The sequence below is a fragment of the Eptatretus burgeri genome, chromosome 17, assembly GCF_056783735.1.
Source record: "Eptatretus burgeri isolate ZD-2024b chromosome 17, Ebu_testis_v1, whole genome shotgun sequence".
Classification (NCBI taxonomy): Eukaryota; Metazoa; Chordata; class Myxini; order Myxiniformes; family Myxinidae; genus Eptatretus; species Eptatretus burgeri.
The window spans coordinates 55,401,674-55,425,357 of NC_140977.1; the positions used below are offsets into that span (position 1 = coordinate 55,401,674).

The 23,684-nt window shown below is 46.3% G+C and overlaps 1 protein-coding gene across 3 annotated transcripts in view; it reads left to right on the forward strand.

Annotated features, from left to right (window-relative positions):
- Positions 1-2,660: 2,660 nt before the first annotated feature.
- The window catches only part of TBCD (tubulin folding cofactor D), a 181,980-nt gene continuing 160,956 nt past the window's right edge, over positions 2,661-23,684 (forward strand). For all 3 annotated transcript variants that reach the window (XM_085861145.1, XM_085861146.1, XM_085861147.1), the window contains exons 1-4: positions 2,661-2,959; positions 3,223-3,273; positions 4,359-4,456; positions 17,504-17,605. In XM_085861145.1, coding sequence (XP_085717271.1) covers positions 2,779-2,959; positions 3,223-3,273; positions 4,359-4,456; positions 17,504-17,605 — 432 coding nt within the window. In that variant the 5' untranslated portion in view covers positions 2,661-2,778. The remainder of the gene's footprint in view (positions 2,960-3,222; positions 3,274-4,358; positions 4,457-17,503; positions 17,606-23,684) is intronic.

Sequence of the window (23,684 nt, forward strand, 5' to 3'; positions counted from 1 at the left end):
AAAGTGTTGCTGCCAGTGAGCTTGAGGTCATGTGACCGGCGCCATCTTGGCGAGCATCACGTGGCTGATTCAATGCGGATCCAATTTGCTTTGAACGTGTCCCAGATCAAAAAAGCCAAATAAATGTTAAAATACAATTTTGTGTGGCAATAAACTGCTCCAATTGGTTACGGGAGTGTTGTGGAAAGACATTTTAACAGGTGTTTAGATTTTGATGAACAGGAATAGTGTAGTTTTGCTCTGAAATGTTGTGGGCCGGGGGGTGGTGGCGAGGACGACCGCTAGCCGAGCAGTCGGGCCGTCTCCCACTGAACACCTCAATTGAAAGGTCGTCACCCTGGATAACTCCAGAGTCGACGGGTCACTTGAAGGACCGTGGTCGCCAATATTTTGACGGCGTGAGGTAGGGTCCACTTGTCTATTCCAATTTACCTAAGTACTCACGCCATCTAACGACCGGGGAAGCCACACACTCGGCCGGCTTTGTCCGAACCGAGTCGCTGTTACCGACTCGGATCCGGCGTAACCTAGCGGGGGTTACCAAAGCCGCGCTGGTCCAAATAACTTAAGGCACAGACGGCCTCACTATTTCTCAAGCCCGCACCGTGCTGGGTCAATGGTAGAAACGACAGGCAACGAGCTGGTACATTTAACGGGTTTATTTACAATAATCGGGAAGGGAGACAGAGCAGATTTATCAAGAGTATGCAGGCAAATGTACAATGAGCAATCAACACTTGTACAATTTCTACTTGTAGGACGGCGCCACCACAGACACACACATCAAAAGAAAATGGACCCGGATTGTCTTTATTTCGACCCTCGCAGCCAAGGGGATAGACAGGCTGGAGGTCAGAGTTCTGCTGGTACCTGGCCGCGTTCGCACGGCTTGCCGACCTGCCCTTGTGGAAGGGCTTGGGAAGATCGGACGCTCCAACCACCACGGTGGGACTCGAACCCACACGGACAACCAAGCGCCAAGGAACCAAGACGAAGCGGCAGTCGCCAGCCAGCACCAAGACGGAAGATGGCCAGCAGACCAGACGAGACGAGACAGACGGATCGCACTGACAATTATTCAACCCCTCCTGCAAGGTGGGAGGGTCCGTCCATCCTGAGGTAACTCCCATTGGACGGGCGGCGTGTTGGTGGCCCGTTCCCCCGAAGAGGCTCTGTTGTTTCTGGCCTTCTGGCTTCCCATTGGCTGGAGCGCCTTGGCTTTGCTCGCTCTTCGTCCATTGGCTGGAGGAAACACTCCCTGCCCTTTGGAGCGGAGCCTCGATCTGAGGCGATGGAGGCTCTGCCCACGCCTTCAGCCAAAAACACGTGGATAATGGAGTCTGTGCGTGAAGGTTTGGTTGGGTGGCGGAACAAAGCAGGATGGTGTTGTTGGGTAATATATAAAAAATGCTAACTACAAAATAACTCGCAGCGCACACATGAAATTCCTGTTAGACACGGGATGGATTCTAACTATACACATACTGATCAAAATAACTGAACTGCCGGGGGCTGCTGACTGTCTGTGTGCACAAGGCTTCCAAATCCGTAACAGTATCACTGCATCATTGCATCTTTTATTTGCTGTTGTTCATCACATGAAACTTGTTCGTAAGTCGATTTGTTTGTATGTTGGAAATTGGTTTGTAATTTTTATTTTATTTTTTTAAATGTAGGGACGATTGAGTGCATTTCGGTTAACGGCCACCATGAATTCCTCCCACCTTCTCTGGTCAGCCGAAGGAAGTTTGAGCCAAGTCTTTCACGAACGGGCTGGTGATTTTGAGGTAAGTGTGGGGGCAGGATGTCCAGTTTTACATCCATCCCAGGGACAGGCATGCACATTGATGATTCAACCTGCCTCTGAAACATCAAGATGACAGTTTTTTATAGCTGGGTCAGGATTCGAACCCAGGCTAGACAGCTTGGAGGCGAGTGTGTGGTCGGACGTCCAGTTTACCATTGATTAATCACCTTGTGCATGCAGTCGACATGAACATCTCTCAGCTGCTCACTCTGCCCACGATTTGGGTGTACTGTACTATACCAGTATCGAGTGCTAACCAAGATGGCCACGATTTGGGTGTACTGTACCAGTATCGAGTGCTAACCAAGATGGCCACGATTTGGGTGTACTGTACCAGTATCGAGTGCTAACCAAGATGGCCATGATTTGGGTGTACTGTACCAGTATCGAATGCTCACCAAGATGGCCACGATTTGGGTGTACTGCACCAGTGTGGAGTGCTAACCAAGATGGCGTCCGGGAGCTACACCGCGCTGTGTTCTGAATGCCAATGAGCACAGAATGATAGGATGGGTCCTCTTTTAAATCCTCCAGTTACATTTGATAAATACGTCTGACGGGCTTGCACCCCATTAAATGATGGATGTGAGACTCAATTCTCAAGGTTTTTTTTTAATCTTCCATGAGAAATCTCCGTAAAACGATCGGTTGATTCGAAATAACAAACCATAATGGGACAACTACGTCGCTCTTGAATAAAATTAATTTGAGTGATTTTTTTTTTTTAAACGGGATAAAAACGTCCGGCACTGACCAATCCAACAAGCGTGTGAGGTTACGTGGCGGGCGAGTGGCGACTCGAGCGGAAATTTAAACTCCTATTTCCTCAGAAAGACTTATTTTTATTTTTATTTTTATTTTTATTTTTATTTTTATTTTTATATCAGAAAGACTTTTATGATATCAGAAAGACTAACCCTAACAGCGTGGTAAAAAACAAAAACTGAAAGGCCGGAGGTAACGGAGCGGAGATGGAAGACATGGCGCTCGAGATGGATCAGGCCGATGGTGACGGTGAACCTGACAGGATAACGTGGGGGAACGTGCTTTACTCGTTCGTTGAGAGTGAGGAGGCGAAAGCGCTGATCGCGAGCCTTCCTGACCTGGGAAACGCAGGATTGGCTTGGGAGAGACCGCTGGAGCGGTTCACGGGTGAGGAGCGTCGACCTGAGGTGGACGGTGCAGTTGATCGTTTTGCAATGAATACATTTGGGAATGGATGGTTCTTATCTGTGGATATCGCTTCAATGGTGCCGCCATTGAGGGTTCAATTGTGCAGTTGATTGGTATTTGGTTTGTGTGGTCCCTGTGTGGTGTTTTGTGGTGTTTGCTCGTTCAGGCCTAACTAGAGTCCTGAAATACCATGCACCTTGGTGTTTAACGTCGTGTGATCATCGTGCTGTGCTGTTTTGCAGTGATAATGAGTAATTACCAAGATCAACCACATCTCTTGGATCCTCATCTTGGTAAGGTTCATGACTGACTTTGATTGGGCGTGGTTTGTGGGGTGGAAGGGGGAGGGACAGGGAGGTGGGCGGGGAATGGGGCGTGGTTTGTGGGGTGGAAGGGGGAGGGACAGGGAGGTGGGCGGGGAATGGGGCGTGGTTTGTGGGGTGGAAGGGGAGGGACAGGGAGGTGGGCGGGGAATGTGGCGTGGTTTGTGGGGTGGAAGGGGGAGGGACAGGGAGGTGGGCGTGGTTTGTGGGGTGGAAGGGGAGGGACAGGGAGGTGGGCGGGGAATGGGGCGTGGTTTGTGGGGTGGAAGGGGGAGGGACAGGGAGGTGGGCGTGGTTTGTGGGGTGGAAGGGGGAGGGACAGGGAGGTGGGTGGGGAATGGGGTGTGGTTTGTGGGGTGGAAGGGGAGGGACAGGGAGGTGGGTGAGGAATGGGGCGTGGTTTGTGGGGTGGAAGGGGAGGGACAGGGAGGTGGGCGGGGAATGTGGCGTGGTTTGTGGGGTGGAAGGGGGAGGGACAGGGAGGTGGGTGAGGAATGGGGCGTGGTTTGTGGGGTGGAACGGGCAGGGACAGGGAGGTGGGTGGGGAATGGGGCGTGGTTTGTGGGGTGGAAGGGGGAGGGACAGGGAGGTGGGTGGGGAATGGGGCGTGGCGAGGAGAGAATTGATAAACATGTGGAAATGGGAAAGCGACATGAGCTTTGGATTAACTGGAGTGAAAGGTTAGAGAGAGCAAGCCAGACTTCTCGAGTCATCTTTTGGCGCCTTTTCTTTACTTCATAGTGATGTGAGGCTGATAGAGGAGCTTGTCCTACATCACATGTCGGACAAGGATGTTGCGAGGCGTTTGTGTACATGAATAACAAGGACATTTGAGATTACGGTTTAAGAGTTGTGATTTATTTGATTTGATCATCATGATCGTCCATGTGCTTGGATGTGATTTCACCATCATGAGCCACGTATGTGCTCTGATCGATGTGACCATTGCTGTGCCGCAAAGTTCGCATCTTCGGGCCATCGGAACGATCTGATGATTTTGCCAAACTGCCTTCTCTTGGCCTGAACTCAAGCACGTGTCAATATTTGTTCCTCAGATTCTCTTTTGGAGTTGCTTCTTCCTTTCGTCAGAGATGGTGATAAGGAACCTCGGCTGTGCAACCTGGCCTGTCGGTTCCTCCATATAATTTCTAAGGTATGCATTCAGTGACGCCGTCATCTTCTTCACGCCTTTGTTACGTGCCACAGTTGAAAGATTGTGTTAAGGCTAAGCGCATGTAAGTGGTTACCCACCCTTATTTTAGGGCATACCCTGACTTGAGTGGCATTTTTGAAAGTCACAAAGATGATTACTGGTCATGAAATTTGTTTCATTGCACAGACAGTGTTCCATAGGACCTTAAATATATAGGTTCATGGGTCTATGATGTATATTACTGAATCTACAGGATTTTTATTGAATATACATGCCCAGTATTGGCCTTTTTTCTTGTTTCACCTTAAAATATGACATATATTAGACCATGCAAAAATACAACATATAAAACATTCTGTATGAAATTTCTCATCTAATCAAAAGGTTGTCACCCACCGTCTGAGAAAATCAGCATTTGTGTCGGTCAGTGGTGGATTCGCATGATTTATGCACATTCTGGCATATTTTTATTTTTTCCTGTTTTAGAACCTGGGACTATGAAATCCCCTAACAAAATGACTAGTTTATCAATAACTCATATTTACGTGTCTTAAATTATTCAACTTATTACCAATAATCAATGTAAAAAAAAATTGAGATGATCCGGGTGGATACTTAATTACAGTGACTTGACCGAACTTTCCAACCCAAAAGTCCGACTGCACGTCACGTTTTTAAAAAAAAGCTTTTATTCTTCTGTGCATCAGATTATTTTCACTAAAATTTATTTACAAATGGGGCACAGTGATATAGATATGTGTATGTAACCGTTTTTACAGCCATTTTTCCCTGCTGTGCAGGGGTTTGGCTTTTTCTTGAGGAAATGTTTTTTTTATGGCCGGATGCCCTTTCTGACGCCAACCCTGGTCGCCTCTTACGACACACAGGATATGGTACACCTATTCTAACCGGGGCATACACCAGGACCAGTACACTGGTACTCATTTTGCCGACCTCGGAAGGATGACAGGCTGAGTCAACCCCCTGGTGTTAATTCAGCAGCCAACGGGGCTTGAACTCAGGACCCTGGGACCCCAAGCTGCCACCCTAACCACTCAGCCAACACCAGGCTTACAGTGATATAGATATAATAGTATAAAAAAATATTGAAAACATGCATGGCTTTGGTTTAGAGTAATTTATCATTTTTGTCCAACCATGTCACACTGTTTTGAATTTGATAAAAAAAATTAATTTTCTTAAAAAATTTAAAAAATATTTTTCCAGGTATTTAAAAAATATTTTATTAATTCAGAAGGCAGTTAAAACAGTTTTGGAGAATTTAGAGAGCTTTTTGTTACTCCCAGAATTGATTGAATTGAAAATTTACGTCCAAGAATTTGTTCGATAAATCTCTCTTTTAGTGCTTTTCAGCATCTGACAGTCACTGAATAGAGCAGTAATAAAAAAATAGGTATGTATTATTTCTTAATAATCCCAGAAATTGGTATTTTGATTATTACATTAGTTGCTGGAATAAGTTACATACTATGACCTTCATTTATTTTGCCAAAAAAGAAAAATTCACAGATGCCAACCCTCCCGATTTCATCGGGAGGCTTCCGAAAATTCACCCAAACTCCCGCCCTTACGATCACTATCCTTATCCTCCCGAAATTTTGATATTTTTGCACTGTTCACTAATCAGAATGTACTAGTATGAGAATTGAATGAAAAGCATCGTCTGCTACGTATAGCATGTGGTAACTCCATAACGTTCGCTGCTACCAAATTGTACGTAAAAAATTGCAAATTCAAATGAGGAGCAGCGAAACATTGGGTCTGGATCTCGCTTATGCGATCATGCACTGAGATTTAGTGCATGCGGTATGTGTGCAATACAGTGCATGCGGTATGTATGCACAGTGTATATGCATGCGATACGCTCACTGCATGCAGCTGGGCCCCGTACCAGCCCGGCGGTCGCGACCACCGTGCGGTGTTTAACAGCCGCTAGAGTTCTACGAGTCGCGCTGCAGCTGTGGAACATCGACTTCGAAGTTACCGATGCTTCAAGCCCTCGATGTTGATTACGAAATGGCAGAAAAGAAGCTTACGAAGACCAAGAAATGGTCTCAGAAGTACAAGACCGAATACAGTCTCCAATACCCGTGTATTCGAAAGTCTGAAAGAGGAATTCATCATGCGTATTGTACAGTATGCAGCGTTGATATTTCAGTTGAGCACGGAGGTCGCGATGATATTCGGAAGCACGTTGGAAGCAAAGCACACAGACATTGCAAAGGAGAGATCTTCGAGCACGAGTACCGGTACACTTCTGAATTATTTCACCAAACAAGGGACAAGCGAGGAAGAGGATGTTACCCGAGCGGAACTTCTCTTTAGTGGATTTATTGTGGAACATAACTTGCCCATATCAGTCTCAGATCATGCTGGACCTCTATTTCAAAAGATGTTTCCAGATTCAAAAGTTGCTTCAAAGTATGGATGTGCAAGAACAAAAACTTCAGCAATAATTGGTGAGTTGTCAAATGTTACTGCTTCATCTATTGCCGATATTGCTAGACTAGCTCCATTTAGCCTAGCTACAGACGGTAGCAATGACAGTGGTGAGGCCCAGCTATATCCTGTCCTGATTTCGTACTTTGACAACAGTGCTGGGATTGTGAAGCAAGGTTTGCTAAGTTTGCCTGCGTGCAAACAAGATTCCACTGGAGAAAACATTTTCAAACTGCTTGATCATGAGTTCAGTGACAGGAAAATTCTGTGGGGAAATTGTGTTTCCTTTTGTGCTGATAATGCCTCTGTCATGGTGGGCAAGCACAAAGGAGTCGCTGCTTATATCCACAAACAAAATCCAGAGTGCTACATCATGGGATGCCCTTGCCATATGATGCACAATACGGCCAAGAAGGCGGCTCAGGCCTTACCCATTGAATTAGATGACTTTCTCATCGATATTTACTACTACTTGGACAAAAGTAGTAAACGCGTCAAAGGAGTGAAAGCACTGCAAGAACTCTGTGATGCCCCGACACACAAGATTCTGAAGCATGTCGCAACAAGGTGGCTGTCCCTTGGTCAGTGCCTAGACAGGCTGATTGAACAGTGGGAGCCACTTCGCCTCTTCTTCAAAGAAGAAGTACGAAGAAAAATGCAACCAACTGTAGCCAAGACTCTAACAACGAGCAAGAAGGACGGTACTGTATCTACTGCCAGTACTGGCACTGCAGGATCAAGCACTAGTGGAGCAGCATTCACCACTACCACTGCAGTATCTGCTGCGAAGAAGACAGCAGGGACAGCACCAAAACCAATGCTGAGAGCAGGTAGCATCACCGGCCCTTCATCACGTTCATCTACAAAGCAGATCCCTTCAGAGTCGAGAAAGACTGTGATAGTCCCATCTACAGGCAAAGAAGGACCCAAGTTAAGTTCTGCTTTTGCCAAATCACTTGATAGAAGCTCAGCAAAACCTTCGAATCAGAGGTCTTCTTCCTTGGCTGCACCTACCTCAAGCTCTCTCCTCAAACGTAAAATTGGATCTGGTACTACGAGTCTGACCTCTTCTGCTGGCAGTAAACGCAAGTGTGATCGCCCTGCGGCTAAGTGTACTACGAGTTCTACAACTAAAAGCGCATCTTCCTCAAACACTGTGCAGGAATCTAGAGAAAAACGTGTCAACAGGATGTTCTTGTCTCCACAAACAAAACTCTATTGTTTCTTCCTTCGATATGCTAACAAGCTTTTTGAGAAGGGGAATCTTCTGCTCCAAAGAGACGAACCCTGTATTCATCTCCTGCACGGAGAATTGAATGGTCTTCTGAAAGATATCTTCGTACGGTTTTTGAAACCATCGGTGTCATCGGTTGCTCTGGTAAATGTACCCTTCTCTGACAGAAATCATCAGAAGAATGATGAGGACCTCATGATTGGGAACGATGCCAAACTGTACATAAGGGAACAAAGGAGTCTCAAGAAATCCACCTTCACTCTGAGTGAGTCAGACATCCAAGGTTTCTTCAGTGCAGTTCGCTCATATTATGTGAAAGCCTGCAATTACATCTTCAAAACCTGGCCGCTAGATGATGAATTAGCCAAGCATGCTCAGGTGCTGGATGTTAAGCTACACCAAGAAGTGGGGTTTGACTGTGTGGAGTTTTTCATCAAGAAATTCCCCTGTCTGTTCAGTGGCGGTGATAGTGACATAGACAGTCTTGAGAGTGAATTCGCTCACTACCAGGCAGACGCCTCCATAGCTACAATTGCTACTGAGACAGTGAGAGTGGATGAGCAGTGGCATCGGATTTCACAGCTCACAGATCCCTGCACTGGTGCCAAGAAGTATCCTAATTTGAGCAAAGTGATGAAGGGAATCTTGGTCATTCCTCATTCGAACGCATCATGTGAGCGGGCACTCAGTCTTGTACGGAAGAATCATACTGAATTTCGTCCCAATTTGAGTGTCAAAACCCTGGAAGCTCTCTTAATTGAAAAACTAGCTCATAGCACCCCTTGCTACCAGAGAGAATACAGCAAAGACATAATCAGAAGGGCTAAAAGAGCCACACAGCTGTCACTCAGCAAAGCTGCCATGGAAAAAGCAAGCAGCAGTAGTACCAGCCAGTAAGGTAAGAAAAATATTGCTTCTTTTGTGCTTTTTGTTAATCTTTGATTGTCCCCTAACTTACTAATATTAACATACATGTAACATTAAAAAGTGCACAATTTTCCCCTTTTTTTGTTCAAAAAGTGGGAATTCTTAACATGTTAAATGCTCCAAAATAGGGCTCAGAGGGCACTAGAGAGCGTCTAGAACCCCAGAGATTCCAGGGCCCGCCTTAGGGCCCTGGACCCCGCCGCAAGGGTCGAGCGCTCCGCGCTCGAGATGTGCGCTTCGCGCACATTATCTGGTGTCGGTTGCAAATCCTCCCTAATTCTGATTTCCAAAAGTTGGCATCTCTGAAAATTAGGTAATTTCATTGAAAACTTGCAAAACCATCAGAATAGGTACCCCTTCTTCAAAGTATCATATTTCGGTATATATTGTTATGAATTCGCGCCCCGCCGGCGTGCGAACGACCGCGTGTTGCCAATAGCGGCCGCTTCGCCCACCGACGTGCAATTCAGTCGTGACCCTCTCGGAACAACGCCGGGAGCTAGTCACGGGTTGGGGTTTAACCTCACCACAAGTCAGTCCTCATTCTACCCGCGTGAAATAGGGTCCGATCGCCGAATGGTCGATTTACCAAAGTACCCGCGCGGATAGCGTACCGAGGAGTTGTACCACGCCACAGGTCGACTCCGGACACGAACCGCTTAAGCGGCTCGTTCCGTGCTACAGGGATAACCGAGCGGAGTTATCGTCGACCTTGACGGTTCAGATTAGTTACCGGGTGTTTTAAACCCACTATTAATCCCTTACGTGATGCAAGATGGAGATTCAAACAAAGGAAAGGACGCAGCGAAACGGGGAACAATTGGACCAGCACATTTACTCCGCGCCACACGGCAGCACGGAAGGCACGTATATTACAGTCAAGCAAGAAAACACAATAAAAGCAAGCGAAGAGACACACGCAGATCTACAACCGAATAATGCAATTCACACGGCATCACTTATAACAGTTATACTTCAACAGACTGGCGCCACACACACGTTTACACAAAACCCAAAAGAAATGGAAGTCGCGACTTCCCTTAACGCGTCGTCCAGCCCTTGGCGACCGTAACTCCGAGTCCCTCCAGCGTGGTCCACTGGGCTCGTGCCTCGCGCCTGCACGTGTCGTCCGCCCGATAGGGACGAACGAACAGAACCTCCGACCAGGAACAATCACCCCAACTCTCGACAATTCCCCTTCAGGGACAAGGGAACGACGTTTTCGTCGACCTTCGCTCCGCCCCGCCCCGTTCTTGGCTCCACCTCCCTTCTGGAAGCTTCCCAAAAAGGGGCGTGCCCTCTCGTTCCCTCTCCCCGCGCTGTGCGGGGGACGAGGATAGTCAGTTTTGGCTCGGGGCCAGGGAATTATTCCCCCAAAATCAGGCCCCCACCTTTTTTCACCTTTGACCTCTGGCTCAAATCGCACCTCCCCCATGCCAAAGCGCGAGAAAAGCAGGAGGGAAAATCCGGCGGGAGATATTTAAGCGGGAGTTTTGGGCGGGAGATGCCCCTTCGCACCCTGGTTGCTGCTGCCACTCCGCTCTTTTCATCCGTCCCGCGGAGATTGTGACCGCACGGTGCTCGTTGAATGGCGAGTGGCGAAGATGGTGGTAGCGTAGTTCTGGAAGGTGGTGTCGTGGTGTAAATGGCGTGATTGTTGGCGTCGTGTAGTGAATGGCGTGATCGTTGAGATGTTGGTTGTGGCGATGTTTGTGGTTGTTCTTGCACCAAAATAACGATAGCAAAAGAAAAACTGCCAACTGAAGAATCGCAGCCTGAATGGATCACATATATTCCCTCTAAACAACGGGTTTGAGCTAACTACACATGAACTTACCGATATATCTCACCTGAGGACCCTTTATGGTATGATGCGAATTTCCACAGCCGTAACAATATGTAATTAAGCTATACGGTTTTTTTGTTCTGAACTCAGACTTACACTTTCAGGAAAATGTAGTGAGAAGGCAATGGAACAAACTTCATTTTTTGACATTTTTGAAAGAGTGGTAACCACTTACATGTGCTTAGCTTTAAAGGTCCCCTGACATGCAAAACTTTCTGGTTATTGGATTCGCTATATATGCTAAATATCCTTTATTGTCGGGTTTTCCGTCTGTGTGTCTGCAACGCGAGGCTCCACAGCACGAACCAGTGAACCGATATCGATGAAACTTTGCCAACAGGTGCCATATGGTCTGGGAATGTGCGCGTTTGAATTTCGTTGCCGAGCAACCACCCGTTGCTGTGCAGCAGCCGAAAAACCGCGTACAGTATTTTCAATACTTGTCCTTCAGTTTTGAATGTGGAGAAACGAGACTTCGGAATTAAACACTTCGAGATATTTAGAAAATTTTACTCAAGCCGATTTTTTTTTTTTTTTTTTTTTTCATTGAGGTTTTATTTTTCAAATGGTAGTCCTTCAAAAATCGGGTGTCTATTTACCGTCATTTTTTATGAGGGGCTTAGGAAAGTGGGCGGAGCTTAGGGAAAGTGGACGTGGGAGTGACGTAGGAAAGTGGGCGTGGCTTATGGAAAGTGGGCGTGGCTTATGAAAAATATTGTGTGGCTCAGGAGTTGTGGTCAAACAAGAGCATTGAGAGAAGTTTATTGTGTGTGTGTGTGTGTGTGTGTGTGTGTGTGTGTGTGTGTGTCTCTGCAACGTGAGGCTCCACAGCACAAACCAGCAAAGTGATTATTTTTCAAATGGTAGTCCTTCAAAAATAGGGTGTCTATTTACCGTCATTTTTTATGAGGAGTGCCAGTTGGCAAAATGCGCAATAGGAAAAATCTTGCCAGGCAGAGGAATAATGTGAACCGATACATCTTGGCAATGAATCTTCGTCGGTGGATCGGTCAGAATGAAAAGCATCGTATCCAGCGCTTCGATCCTAGTGAATCCCTCGTCGCCTACCGGCTTGTTTATATATTAACTTGACCTTCCTAGTGAATAAATCACCCATGTTTTTAAAAAAAAATCAAAACTGGGATAATTGGAGCAATATTTCGATCATTTCTGGTGCCTTTCACAACTTGCTATGCCCCGCCACTAAAAAAAGTTGACCAGCGAATCGCAGCGTTGACGTCACATACAGAAACTCGCACAGAGTGGAGTGACTCGAGATCTCGAGTCTAGACCAGCGTTTCTCAACCTTTTTACCCTTGTGGAACCATTGAAATAGTTTTCATGTCTCAGGGAACCCCTGCATAAAAATTATTATATACCATTATTAATATCTAGCTCTTTTATATTTTTATCGTAGTTCACGTGGTAAAAATAATGTATTTTTTTCGGATACCTGGTTTAAGGAAAAAATGACCCCCTTTTTGTCAAATTTATTGGCAATGAAAAAAAAAACGTACTGCTCGTTTCTGAGACCTCACACCAAGGTTTTAATTCACAAATTTTTTTTTTGTTTGTTTTGTTTTAAAACGTCATTTTTGAAAGTGTTTGTCAACCCCGAGTCTGACAATTAAAAAACACACCTCATATAACTTGATCAACAAAACTTAAACAAATAAAGCTGAAGCAATAAAGGTAAACAAAAGAACTAACCTTGAGAGAGACTTCGCGCTCGGAAGCACAGAGAGGATAGATGGACACCGTGCATGCGTCCCGTACTTGAGTCAGTCACTCAATGATACACGAATCCGCCGCGTACAGGACGTCCACTAACCAGTGAGGGCGGTTTCACACTGGCGCCATATAGACATCGTTAAATACATTCCCTATGGTTGTTATAATTGTAAATAATACAAGAGGTTGAAGCCTCTATTATAATAACCAAGGAGTTTCCAACAATATGCCGTACGTGTATAGTAAAAACGAATATTAAATCAAACAAAAACTACTCAAAAATACATTAGCCTACGTATTACTGTTTCCCGCGGAACCCCTAGCGACCTCTTGCGGAATCCTAGGGTTCCGGGGAACCCCGGTTGAGAAAAACTGGTCGAGACGAGTCCGATAAATCCGTTGTCCGTCCGACTTGGCCGATAAATCCGTTGTCCGTCCGACTTGTCTGATAAATCCGTCATCCGTCCGACTTGGCTGATAAATCCGTCGTCCGTCCGACTAGGCCGATAAATCTGACGTGCTGCAGCTTTCTTTTATTATTCTCTTTTCTTCATTGTTTTCTACTCTATCTCTGTCGAGTGCAGCCTGAGGCTGCTGGTTGCACCATTGGCTGGGACGCGGCTATGCCGCTGATGCAGTGTCCCCCTTTCCAGTACACGGGTGCTCATTTTACCGACCCCGGAAGGATGACAGGCTGAGTCAATTTCCTGGTGTATTTTAATTCAGCGGCCAACGAGGCTTGAACTCAGGACCCTCGGATCCCAAGCCGCCACCCGAACCACTAAGCCAACACCAGGATTATTGTTTTCTACTGGTGCTACATGACGACAGTAGGAATAAAATAAATGAAAATGCAACAGAATATCAGATTTATTGGACTGCTCGAGACAATTGTGTCACAAGGTGTGTTCTGCACACAAGTTTTCATCGTATCCGGACAGCGAGATTGCTTCGTTTTATGCGCAGAGAGATATGGCCGATGACGTGCGCAACATGTCCGCTGCGCTGCTCTGGTCACGTCACCTCACTAAAATATTTCTGATATCGAGCAGTATGCAAGTCGAATTTACATTATTGAATTACGAATAGGATTTAGTCTAACCAGTTGTTATTGCCAAGTCATCCTTCGATGTCCTCCCGATCATGATGAACGCCGGGAATTTCATCGGCATTTTCCTCTGCTTGTCCTGCTTCAGGCTCGAACTGCTAAGGCCATATTTCATTTCCAGCTGCCTGAACTTCACCTCCCGCGACTACGTTATCCGACAATTCTCCATGTGATTCAGACCAAAATCCTTCATTTCTCTCACACTCACTGTCATTACCAGACAAATGAAAGTCCATGTCATCCATTATTCAAAACCAAATGTTCGATTTTTTTTATTTATTTATTATTATTTTTTTTTAAAGCAGAAATGAACGAAGCAATTGAGTCGACAAATCAAATGTGGAAACACACAGAAAGCCAATAGAATCACATAGACCACCAACCTGAGTACTTTACGTGCAGCCTTTGTCATCCTGTAGTTGACGTCATGTGGGTTACGCCCCTTTCAGGAGAATTTTTAGGGGCGTTCCCGAAGAGGTTTTTTTTTTTTTTTTTTTTAATTTTCCATTTTACAGAATGAGTATTGTGAAAAAACAGTCAGATCTGAAATCACGATGAAAAACTCCTATAGGACATATATAAATGAAATTTCAGTACTTTTGCGTGTCAGGGCACCTTTAAACGGAACGCTTTGTTCTTATTGAACATTTGCAGCTGCAAGCTGATGAGACACAAATTCCAAAATATCCATGTGTAAGTGTAGTCTCGGTTCCCCTTTGTGAGGCACTCCAGCAATTCCTCACTTAACGCGGTTTCACACGGCGCAATTTCGCTATAACACGGTTTTTAGCTCACTGAACTAAAGTGCAGTGTCTGTAGGTGAGTCAGTCAGTCATTATCACTTGACACAACCACACAATTTTGATGAAACTTGGCCACAAGCTTCATATCTGATGCCAAAGGAAGGTGTATTGACCACATCAAAATCTATGCTCATTGAAGGAGTTTATGGAGGGGAGTGGGGGGGGGGGGTCGACACCCCCCCAACCCAAAAAATGGGTATTTTCTTTTTTTCTCCAAAACTACACACACAATTTCAATGAAACTTCACCACAAACTTTATCACCCGTGATGTATTGAAGTTTGTTCACGACATTAAAAAATCGGGGTCGACAGGGGGTTTGAGTCACTGTTGCTCCTGATCCAGGTGAATTTCAGGACACATGATTCTCTTCTTTCTCCTTCTCATCCTCCTCCTCCTTCATATGCAGCACAAGGCTGCAGGTAGCATCATTGGCTGAGGTGGCAGCTGTGCCACTGATGCAATGTGCTACTCATTTCGCCAACGTCGGAAGGATGACAGGCCGAGTAAACCCCACCTGGTGTTAATTAAACGAGTAACAGGCTCAAACTCAGAACCCGAGGATCCCAAGCCAGCCACCCTAACCGCGAAGCCAGCACCAGGCTTAAATGTGGTCCTATTTTTCAATTTGAGGACCGTTTTTGCACAACACGGAAGGTGCCTGTTATTACGCAATTTCTTAGCGGCGGTCGACGAACTTCCATGCGCTGAACGGCTGGCCGTGCGGAACGATACAACTCACATCTCAAGTCTTTTGGCCCGTCATCTTGCTGTGTAACACGTCCTCGACCATCGTAACTTTCTTTTCGTTATTTATCGATGCCATCCATTGAAATAATCTGTGGTATGCGACCAGCCATTGATATTAGTGCTTCCGTGAGCAAGAAAAATTGGAAATGCAGTATATATTGTTGGATGTTAAATTGGAAGAATGAGCGACATGAAAAAATGTGAACCTGCTGTGGACAGAGGATGCCCTATCAGTCTTACTGAATCAACATGAAGGAAAATCCGTACAAATACCGATAAAATGAAAGCAAGTTGCAAAAGTGCTACGAAAATAACTCGTATATGAACAACTCCAACGGAAAACATGGAAAGGCTGGTGAGTACCTGGATTGAACACCAACCAGGACCAACAAAATGCTCTCTGTCTCTCTCTCTCTCTTTCCCCCGTCTCTTTCCCCCGTCTCTTTCCCCCGTCTCTTTCCCCCGTCTCTTTCCCCCGTCTCTTTCCCCCGTCTCTTCCTCTCCTCCCCCGTCTCTTCCTCTCCTCCCCGTCTCTTCCTCTCCTCCCCCGTCTCTTCCTCTCCTCCCCGTCTCTTCCTCTCCTCCCCCGTCTCTTCCTCTCCTCCCCCGTCTCTTCCTCTCCTCCCCCGTCTCTTCCTCTCCTCCCCCGTCTCTTCCTCTCCTCCCCGTCTCTTCCTCTCCTCCCCCGTCTCTTCCTCTCCTCCCCCGTCTCTTCCTCTCCTCCCCCGTCTCTTCCTCTCCTCCCCCGTCTCTTCCTCTCCTCCCCGTCTCTTCCTCTCCTCCCCCGTCTCTTCCTCTCCTCCCCGTCTCTTCCTCTCCTCCCCGTCTCTTCCTCTCCTCCCCGTCTCTTCCTCTCCTCCCCGTCTCTTCCTCTCCTCCCCCGTCTCTTCCTCTCCTCCCCCGTCTCTTCCTCTCCTCCCCGTCTCTTCCTCTCCTCCCCCGTCTCTTCCTCTCCTCCCCCGTCTCTTCCTCTCCTCCCCGTCTCTTCCTCTCCTCCCCCGTCTCTTCCTCTCCTCCCCCGTCTCTTCCTCTCCTCCCCCGTCTCTTCCTCTCCTCCCCCGTCTCTTCCTCTCCTCCCCCGTCTCTTCCTCTCCTCCCCCGTCTCTTCCTCTCCTCCCCCGTCTCTTCCTCTCCTCCCCCGTCTCTTCCTCTCCTCCCCGTCTCTTCCTCTCCTCCCCCGTCTCTTCCTCTCCTCCCCCGTCTCTTCCTCTCCTCCCCCGTCTCTTCCTCTCCTCCCCGTCTCTTCCTCTCCTCCCCCGTCTCTTCCTCTCCTCCCCGTCTCTTCCTCTCCTCCCCCGTCTCTTCCTCTCCTCCCCGTCTCTTCCTCTCCTCCCCCGTCTCTTCCTCTCCTCCCCCGTCTCTTCCTCTCCTCCCCCGTCTCTTCCTCTCCTCCCCCGTCTCTTCCTCTTGCACAACCCTCACCTTTTACATTATTTATTTTGGGAATTTTTTTCACACAACGCGATTTTGCTTTAAACACGGCACTTTTCAGGAACGGATGATCTACTATGTCAAGCAAGGAATTGCTGTAACATCGTTCGTTTGCAGCACAAGGTTGCAGGGTTGAATCATTGGCTGAGGGTGTGGCTGTGCCGCTGATACAGTGCTCTCTGTTGGTTGGAGCAGGAATTTGGAATTTAGCTTTCATGCCGGCGATGGCTCCCCTACTCTTCGCGAAGGACATGGTGGGATCTTTAATGTCAACCAACGAATGCTGAGAGACTGTCCGCCCGTTTAACGTTCATCTGAGGGACAGCACACACAATGATTAATCACCCTGCCTGTGAAATACGGGGATGACAGTTTGTAGCTGGACAGAGATTCAAACCCAGGCTAGAAATCTGAGAGGTGAGTGTGTGCACATCAAGCGTCAAGGCCATCCTGTCAGCCCATTTAATACTGTAACCGATTGATGGATGTTGTACTCCACGTAGGAGTGTTCCTTCGAGAGCACTGGGCTCGCTGTGATGGTGGATTTGGCTGCAGATGCTTTCTTTATGTTTATTTATGTTTTTTTGAGGAAAGGTGGTGGTTATTGAAATGCTTGAGTCGTAATCCCCTTTTCTTTGTATGCAGCATGCTTGTTCTTGTGAAGTCTACATTGCTTATTGGTGCTGACCGCTTGAAGGTTCTTTTAAAACTTTACAGGTGATTCTAACTTCCAACTGTCATGGGTCATGTTCCTTCAGGTGCGTGGACCCAAGGCTTTTGTCCGCCGTTTTCCACATGAGGTGGGGGATGTTGTTCCTGTGCTCGAGCTGCTTGAGCAACAGAACCCAGCAGACCTGGAGGTAGGATCTCTGGACAGTGAGTTTGACCTTGGGTTTGTGAGTTATTATGGCGGTCTTGTTAGATTGTGCCAATTGTTTGGTTTTTTTTTATTTTTTCAAAACTCCCTTTTCTTTGCCATTCAGGGATTTCCAGTGGCGATTCTACGAGTAGTTGCTGTGCTAATGATACAAAATGTCCAATTCCGAGCTTCACATGGACTTTGTAAATTGTTGGCTGGTGTAGGTTTCCCTTGTACAAGTTTGCTGTCAGGTTTTTGACATTTGTACGTTGTGTTTAAATAGAAATTATTCTGTATTTTGCTGGTTATCATGGTGATGTTAAGTCTGGTGTTCGTTTAGCAGCGAGGGTGGCCGGCTTGGTATCTTATGGTCCTGAGTTCGAGCCCCGTTGGCCACTAAATTAACACCGTGTGGAGTTTACTCAGCCTGTCATCCTTCCGAGGTCCGCAAAATGAGTACCAGCATACTAGTATTGCGGCACAGCTGTGCCCCAACAAAATGATAGCTACTCGGCAGGCAAGCTGTCATACGAAATAAGAAGATGGTGACGTTTTTACAAAGCTTGGATTTGTGATATCATTGTTACAAGCCATGCCTACCCGTCGCTTCGCTCACCGGTTGAATGAAAAGACTACATGTACTTCACAAACGTATTGCATGTCTATCTGTGTGTCTCCATGTAATATATAAGGAAGAAAGCTTGTTTGTTTGTTTGGTCGTTTATCCATTCGCACCCTGCAGGAACCAGTGCAACCAAACTTGGCATGGCCCTTTCTTTCATCCAGAGGAAGGTCAAGACTCAAAGATCTTATGTTAAGGTCACATTATGTATGCTAGCTCATAACAGAAGCTGTGTATTCCCTTGGTACATTCATCCCATACCTGTAATCCTCCCCGTCTCTGTGCGATCCGATTGTTGCTTTTTTAGCTCGCCTGTTCGAAGAACAGAGAGCTATAGCGATACCCCCAGCATGAGCGTCAGCGTCAACATGAGCGTGAAAATGTTAAAGTTTTTGGTGCAAGTTATTTTTTCCTTTTCTAATGTTTTTATCTGCCACACTATTTTTTTATACGCCCAAAATATATATCGGGGCGTATTATGTGAAACCGGTCGTCCGTCCGTCCGTCCGTTCCTGTCTGCACTGTAACTCCCAAAGTTTTCAACTTTCACGTTTCACATTTGGTACATAGGTACAGACTGTGGAGACAGTGTGTCGCGACATAGGTTCGTCATCTAAAGTGGTTGCCATGGCAACCAGGATGCTGTTTTCCATCCGTTCCTGTCCGCACTCTAACTCCCAAAGTTTTCAACTTTCACGTTTCACATTTGGTACATAGGTACAGACTGTGGAGACAGTGTGTCGCGACATAGGTTCGTCATCTAAAGTGGTTGCCATGGCAACCAGGATGCTGTTTTCCATCCGTTCCTGTCCGCACTCTAACTCCCAAAGTTTTCAACTTTCACGTTTCATATCCGGTACACAGGTACATACTGTGGAGACGGTGTGTCGTGACATACGTTCGTCATCAAAGTGGTTGCCATGGCAACCAGGATGCTGTTTTCCATGTAGTAGTACAATTCTGAAAACACCTTCTTGTTCGGGCGTATATTGTGCTCACTTGCGCTCTTGTTACTGATTACAATATACAAATACATATATTGCTTTAAAATTATTTGGATCACACTTCACTGCAATGCTTTGTAAAAAATATTAATTATTAGATGAGTCTTTTAAAAACGATAAATGTATAAACAGGTGAGCATTGGGTGGCTTTGACACCAACTCTGCTTTAAACTTTAAACAACCACGTAGAGTCTGGCTATTTTTTTTTTATATCGATTTGTTTATTTACATGAATTATAGCTGGTGTTAGCTTGATGGTTCGGGTGGTGGGCTTGCGACCCTATTACCATTTGTCAATGATGTGTATGTCATGTATGAATACATAATGGACAATTCATTAGACCATTACGTATTTTAGGTCATCTCTATCATCTCAGTAGAGATGACCTAATAATAACAGTCTCGAAGTCTGTCCGTCCGTCCGTACGTACGTCCTTCCGTACGTCCGTCCGTCCGTCAACAATCAAACCCAGTGGAGACAAATAACCAATAGTGGAATGGATAGAAGTCGATGAGACATGCACAACGATATAACTTTCAAGGTCGTCCAAGGTCGAGGTCAACGTCACGAGGCTGTCAAAGTTGCGAAAATCGTCGATTTCAAATCGTATCTCCTCCCTCATTTATGAAGAGAGATCAAATGTTATTAGTGATTCAGATACTACGGACTATTATCTAGAACAACACGAGCCATTTTTTTGAAATTTGCTCCCGTTCCGATTTTATAGCCTTTCAAACTTCGCTCTGATTCCCCGTATGGGCCGTTCATAAAGTACATAAAAAAAATAGAAGTATTAACTTAAGAACCAGAACTCTCCGAGACAAATATTACATTTGAAGCTTTTGTCAGATCTAACTAAAACAATGGAACACAAGTTTATATGCACACTTACTTTCATTTATGACATTAACATTGTCTTGAATGTCAATTTGTACTCTTATTTTCATAAATGACGTGCTGTGATATTAAAAGAAAAAGGTAAATTACACCGCTAGGGACTGCATCGTCATGACTTGCAAACATCGGTTCATAAGGAACTGCTGGCTTTGCAAGCGATTAGCGATGTATGAGGGGGGGTGGGTGGGTGGGTGGTCACTAGCCTGCATACAGAGGGGGGTGGGTTGGTGGTTTAAAGCCCGTGTACGGGCTGCGTACAGGGGTGGGTGGGTGGTCACTAGCCTGCATACAGAGGGGGGTGGGTGGTTTTGCAACCCAGAAGTAGAGCGTACGTACTTTATGAACTGCCCCTATTCCAGTCTGGCACAGAGTTACTTTCGACCTCTGGCAGAGATTACCGGCACTCCCGCTCGGGGGTATTTTTGTAATGTGTTTAAAAAACAAAAAACAAAAAAAAAAAAACGTTTTTAAAACATGGGTATGAGCCCACCATTATCAATAAAGGAAAAATTGATACCGACGGAGCCTACTACCACGTCACGAAGATCGGCACGGTAAGATACCATCCGGAGCACTTCTGGAACTCCCAAGGGAACACTTCTGTTCAGAATGATCTTAACCTACCTTACTTTCATTATAAATAGTCACATACCACCAAAGAAGACCCCTGATGGGCAGAAACAAGTCGTATGCAAAGAGAATTGCTGTCTACAAGTCAGCTGAGACTCAAGCAGACACAGGCTCGTCTTGAGGGTCATCATGCAAGACAAGCAGCCTCCAGGTTAGCTGAGACTAAAGAGCAGACACAGGCTCGGGTTGAGTATCAATGTGCAAGACAAGCAGCCTCCTGGTCAGCAGTTTGGGCATCCTTAGAAGGTGAAACATTTCGATACAAGTCCAAGCGCATTTTGCAACGCCCAAGATTGGTAATTCATGCAAAACGATCAGGCCAACATTCCCAAATTTGTCATTTAAGTGTGAGGAAATAGCCCAATTGAATATAGTTATTACTAGGTTGAAGGAACGGATAGATAATTTGCAGAAAGTAGCAGAATGTGAGAAATTTGTCTAATAGTTGGTTACGGTTCTGGAGTGAGGTTGCTGAGGACGTTGACAGTGGTGATGGTGCAGCGTGAACAGGCAGTGGAGAGGGTGCAGCAAGTGAAGGGTGGTGGTCAGGGTACAGCATTGGAGATTGGTAAGAATGCGGTTTGGGAGACGGTTTTGGGAGGTGATGAGATTATTAAATATGTAGATTCTTCATTCTGGAGGAAGGATTGTAGATGTAGAGTTCTGTGCAGTTTTGAAGGAGCAGGAGTTAGGGACACTGAAGGAAGTGTAAATATGACATTGTATCGGGTCACAGTTGAAGTTGGTTGTGGTACACCTCGGAGCGAATGATTTCGGGAAAGTTTATTCAGAGGTTTTGAAAAATCTGTTTGCGAATATGGGGTTCGAGGCTTGCCACGAGGGGAAACACTCTGCTCCCTCCTGAATGCTGGTCCTGGGGCAGCTGGGGACAGATAACTCCATGCGCCGGCGGGTTGCGAGGTAACCACAAATGCCGATTGGTACTACCAACCCTGGCATGGTTACACTACTTTGCGTGAAACTGTTTCCGGTGGATTGACCACACCAAGCGAGTTTCGTGCCTTCGATACGTACTTGCGTTAAACTTACCGCATCATGTCAGCCAAGCAGAGTTGCTAAGTACGCACCGGCTAATAAGAGCCAAATCAGTGGGGTCGAACTTCCCGGCTAAACTAACATGCGGACCATGCTGGACCAATGGAGGAAAAGGCAGAACGAGCTGGAGACATTGAAAACGTAAGCAATTTACTTATAAAGCGAGGGATGGTCATGTTGCACAATAAAAGGTTTCAACATAAGCAATGAGTACAGCTGGGGAAAGCAAGGATTGATGAGGTGTGGCAAAAGAAATACAATTATTTACAAGACAAAGACACAGGACAGCGCTATTCCGATCTTAACTTTATGTTGACATTACAGGCGCCATCAGATACACACCCAACGAAATTGGAGAGCAAAGAAAGATAAGAGAAAGTATTAGGTGTAAATGACCCCCACGGTACGTGGCTGATGGACCAGCGCAAACCCAATCACTTAGGAGGGAAGAAAACTGGGGTTGTCCATGGTGCGTGAGTGAGTAGGTGCAAAATGAGGTGGAGAGGAAGGTGTAAAGATGTCGGGGTATTGGAAAGAACGTGTGAGAGGAATAGACTTCATGTGAGTGGAAAGGTCTGTACGTGTAATTGTTTAACAGACTTGGGTGGTGCTCAGTCTGTTGTCTGTCTCTCCGTTCAATCGGTCCGTGACTTCAGGAACAAGGAAGGCTGGACCGGATTCGAGAAGGGCAGGTAAGAACACAGTGGGTCGGCTTGATGAGAGAAGGGTGAGCGAGAGAAGAGAAGAATAGTGCGGGCCAGATAAGAGCTCTCTTTTATAATTTTCCATTGTGGGTGGTGCTTGAGAGCAAAATATGCGGACCAATGGGTGTTTCTCTGCAGCCTCATTGGTGCGTGGATTTGAACCACTGTGTTGGCCCACCCCGGCGAGGATTTCCCACTGGAAATGGCTCCATTTGCTCCACACGTTGCCATGCGACGGAGCTCGCAGAACTGCATGAGGTGATCAGGTACTCCGTCCATGAGTGCGTCTCCTCATCCCCACTGGTCCTTAAAGGTGGTGGTGGTCGTTAATGCCGACTGTGGTTGAGCGGTGGCAGCAGTTGTCTAGCGTTGCGGTTCCAGTGTGGCGAGTTCATGATGGTGATAGCAGCCGTCGAGATTGTGGCATCAATGATGAGTGTAGGCGAGCTTGGGTTGTGGTCTGATGTTGTGGGGAATTTTGGGAAGGCATTGTGGTGATTGCAGGAATCTTGCAATGTTGGGGTCTGGCGAAGTATGGCGAAGGTTGGAATGAAATGTCCGTTGGAGAATGGTGCACAGTTTTAATGGGGCTGCTGCAGTATATGCAAATGAGGCTGTCGCTCTGTGGTCTGGTCTGTGGCATGCATGCATCTGTGAAGGAGAGGAGGTCTTGTGTGAGGTAAAGTAAAATATAACAAATAAGAGAATAAAGAACAGGATATAAGACCTTCCGAAAAGCCCTCGCTATGCAATTTAGCCATTCAACCCACTAGACATAGGGGAAGGGCTATCGAAAGCAGACACTAATGATGTAACTTTTTTGGGACAATTGTATGTTATCTGCCATTGTGTAGGAGGTGTGCCGTTTCACAGAACCACAACAATATACAGGATATTGGGTAAGCGGCTGAAAGCAAAGGGTTGTTCGTTAATGTTTTCTGCGATTCTCCCAAGATTCGGAAACTATGTAGAAATTATGAGCAGAGCGATAGATGTCAACCAATGGCTGGAAGCATGGTGTAGGGAGAAAGGTTTTGCATTTGAGTAGTGGGAATTATTTAGGGGGCAAAGGGAGTGTTTCCAGAATGATGGCCCGAGGTTAAATAGAAAGAAAGGGGGCAGCAAACGGAACTCAGGTCCCAAGGATCCAAAGCCCGCCACAATAA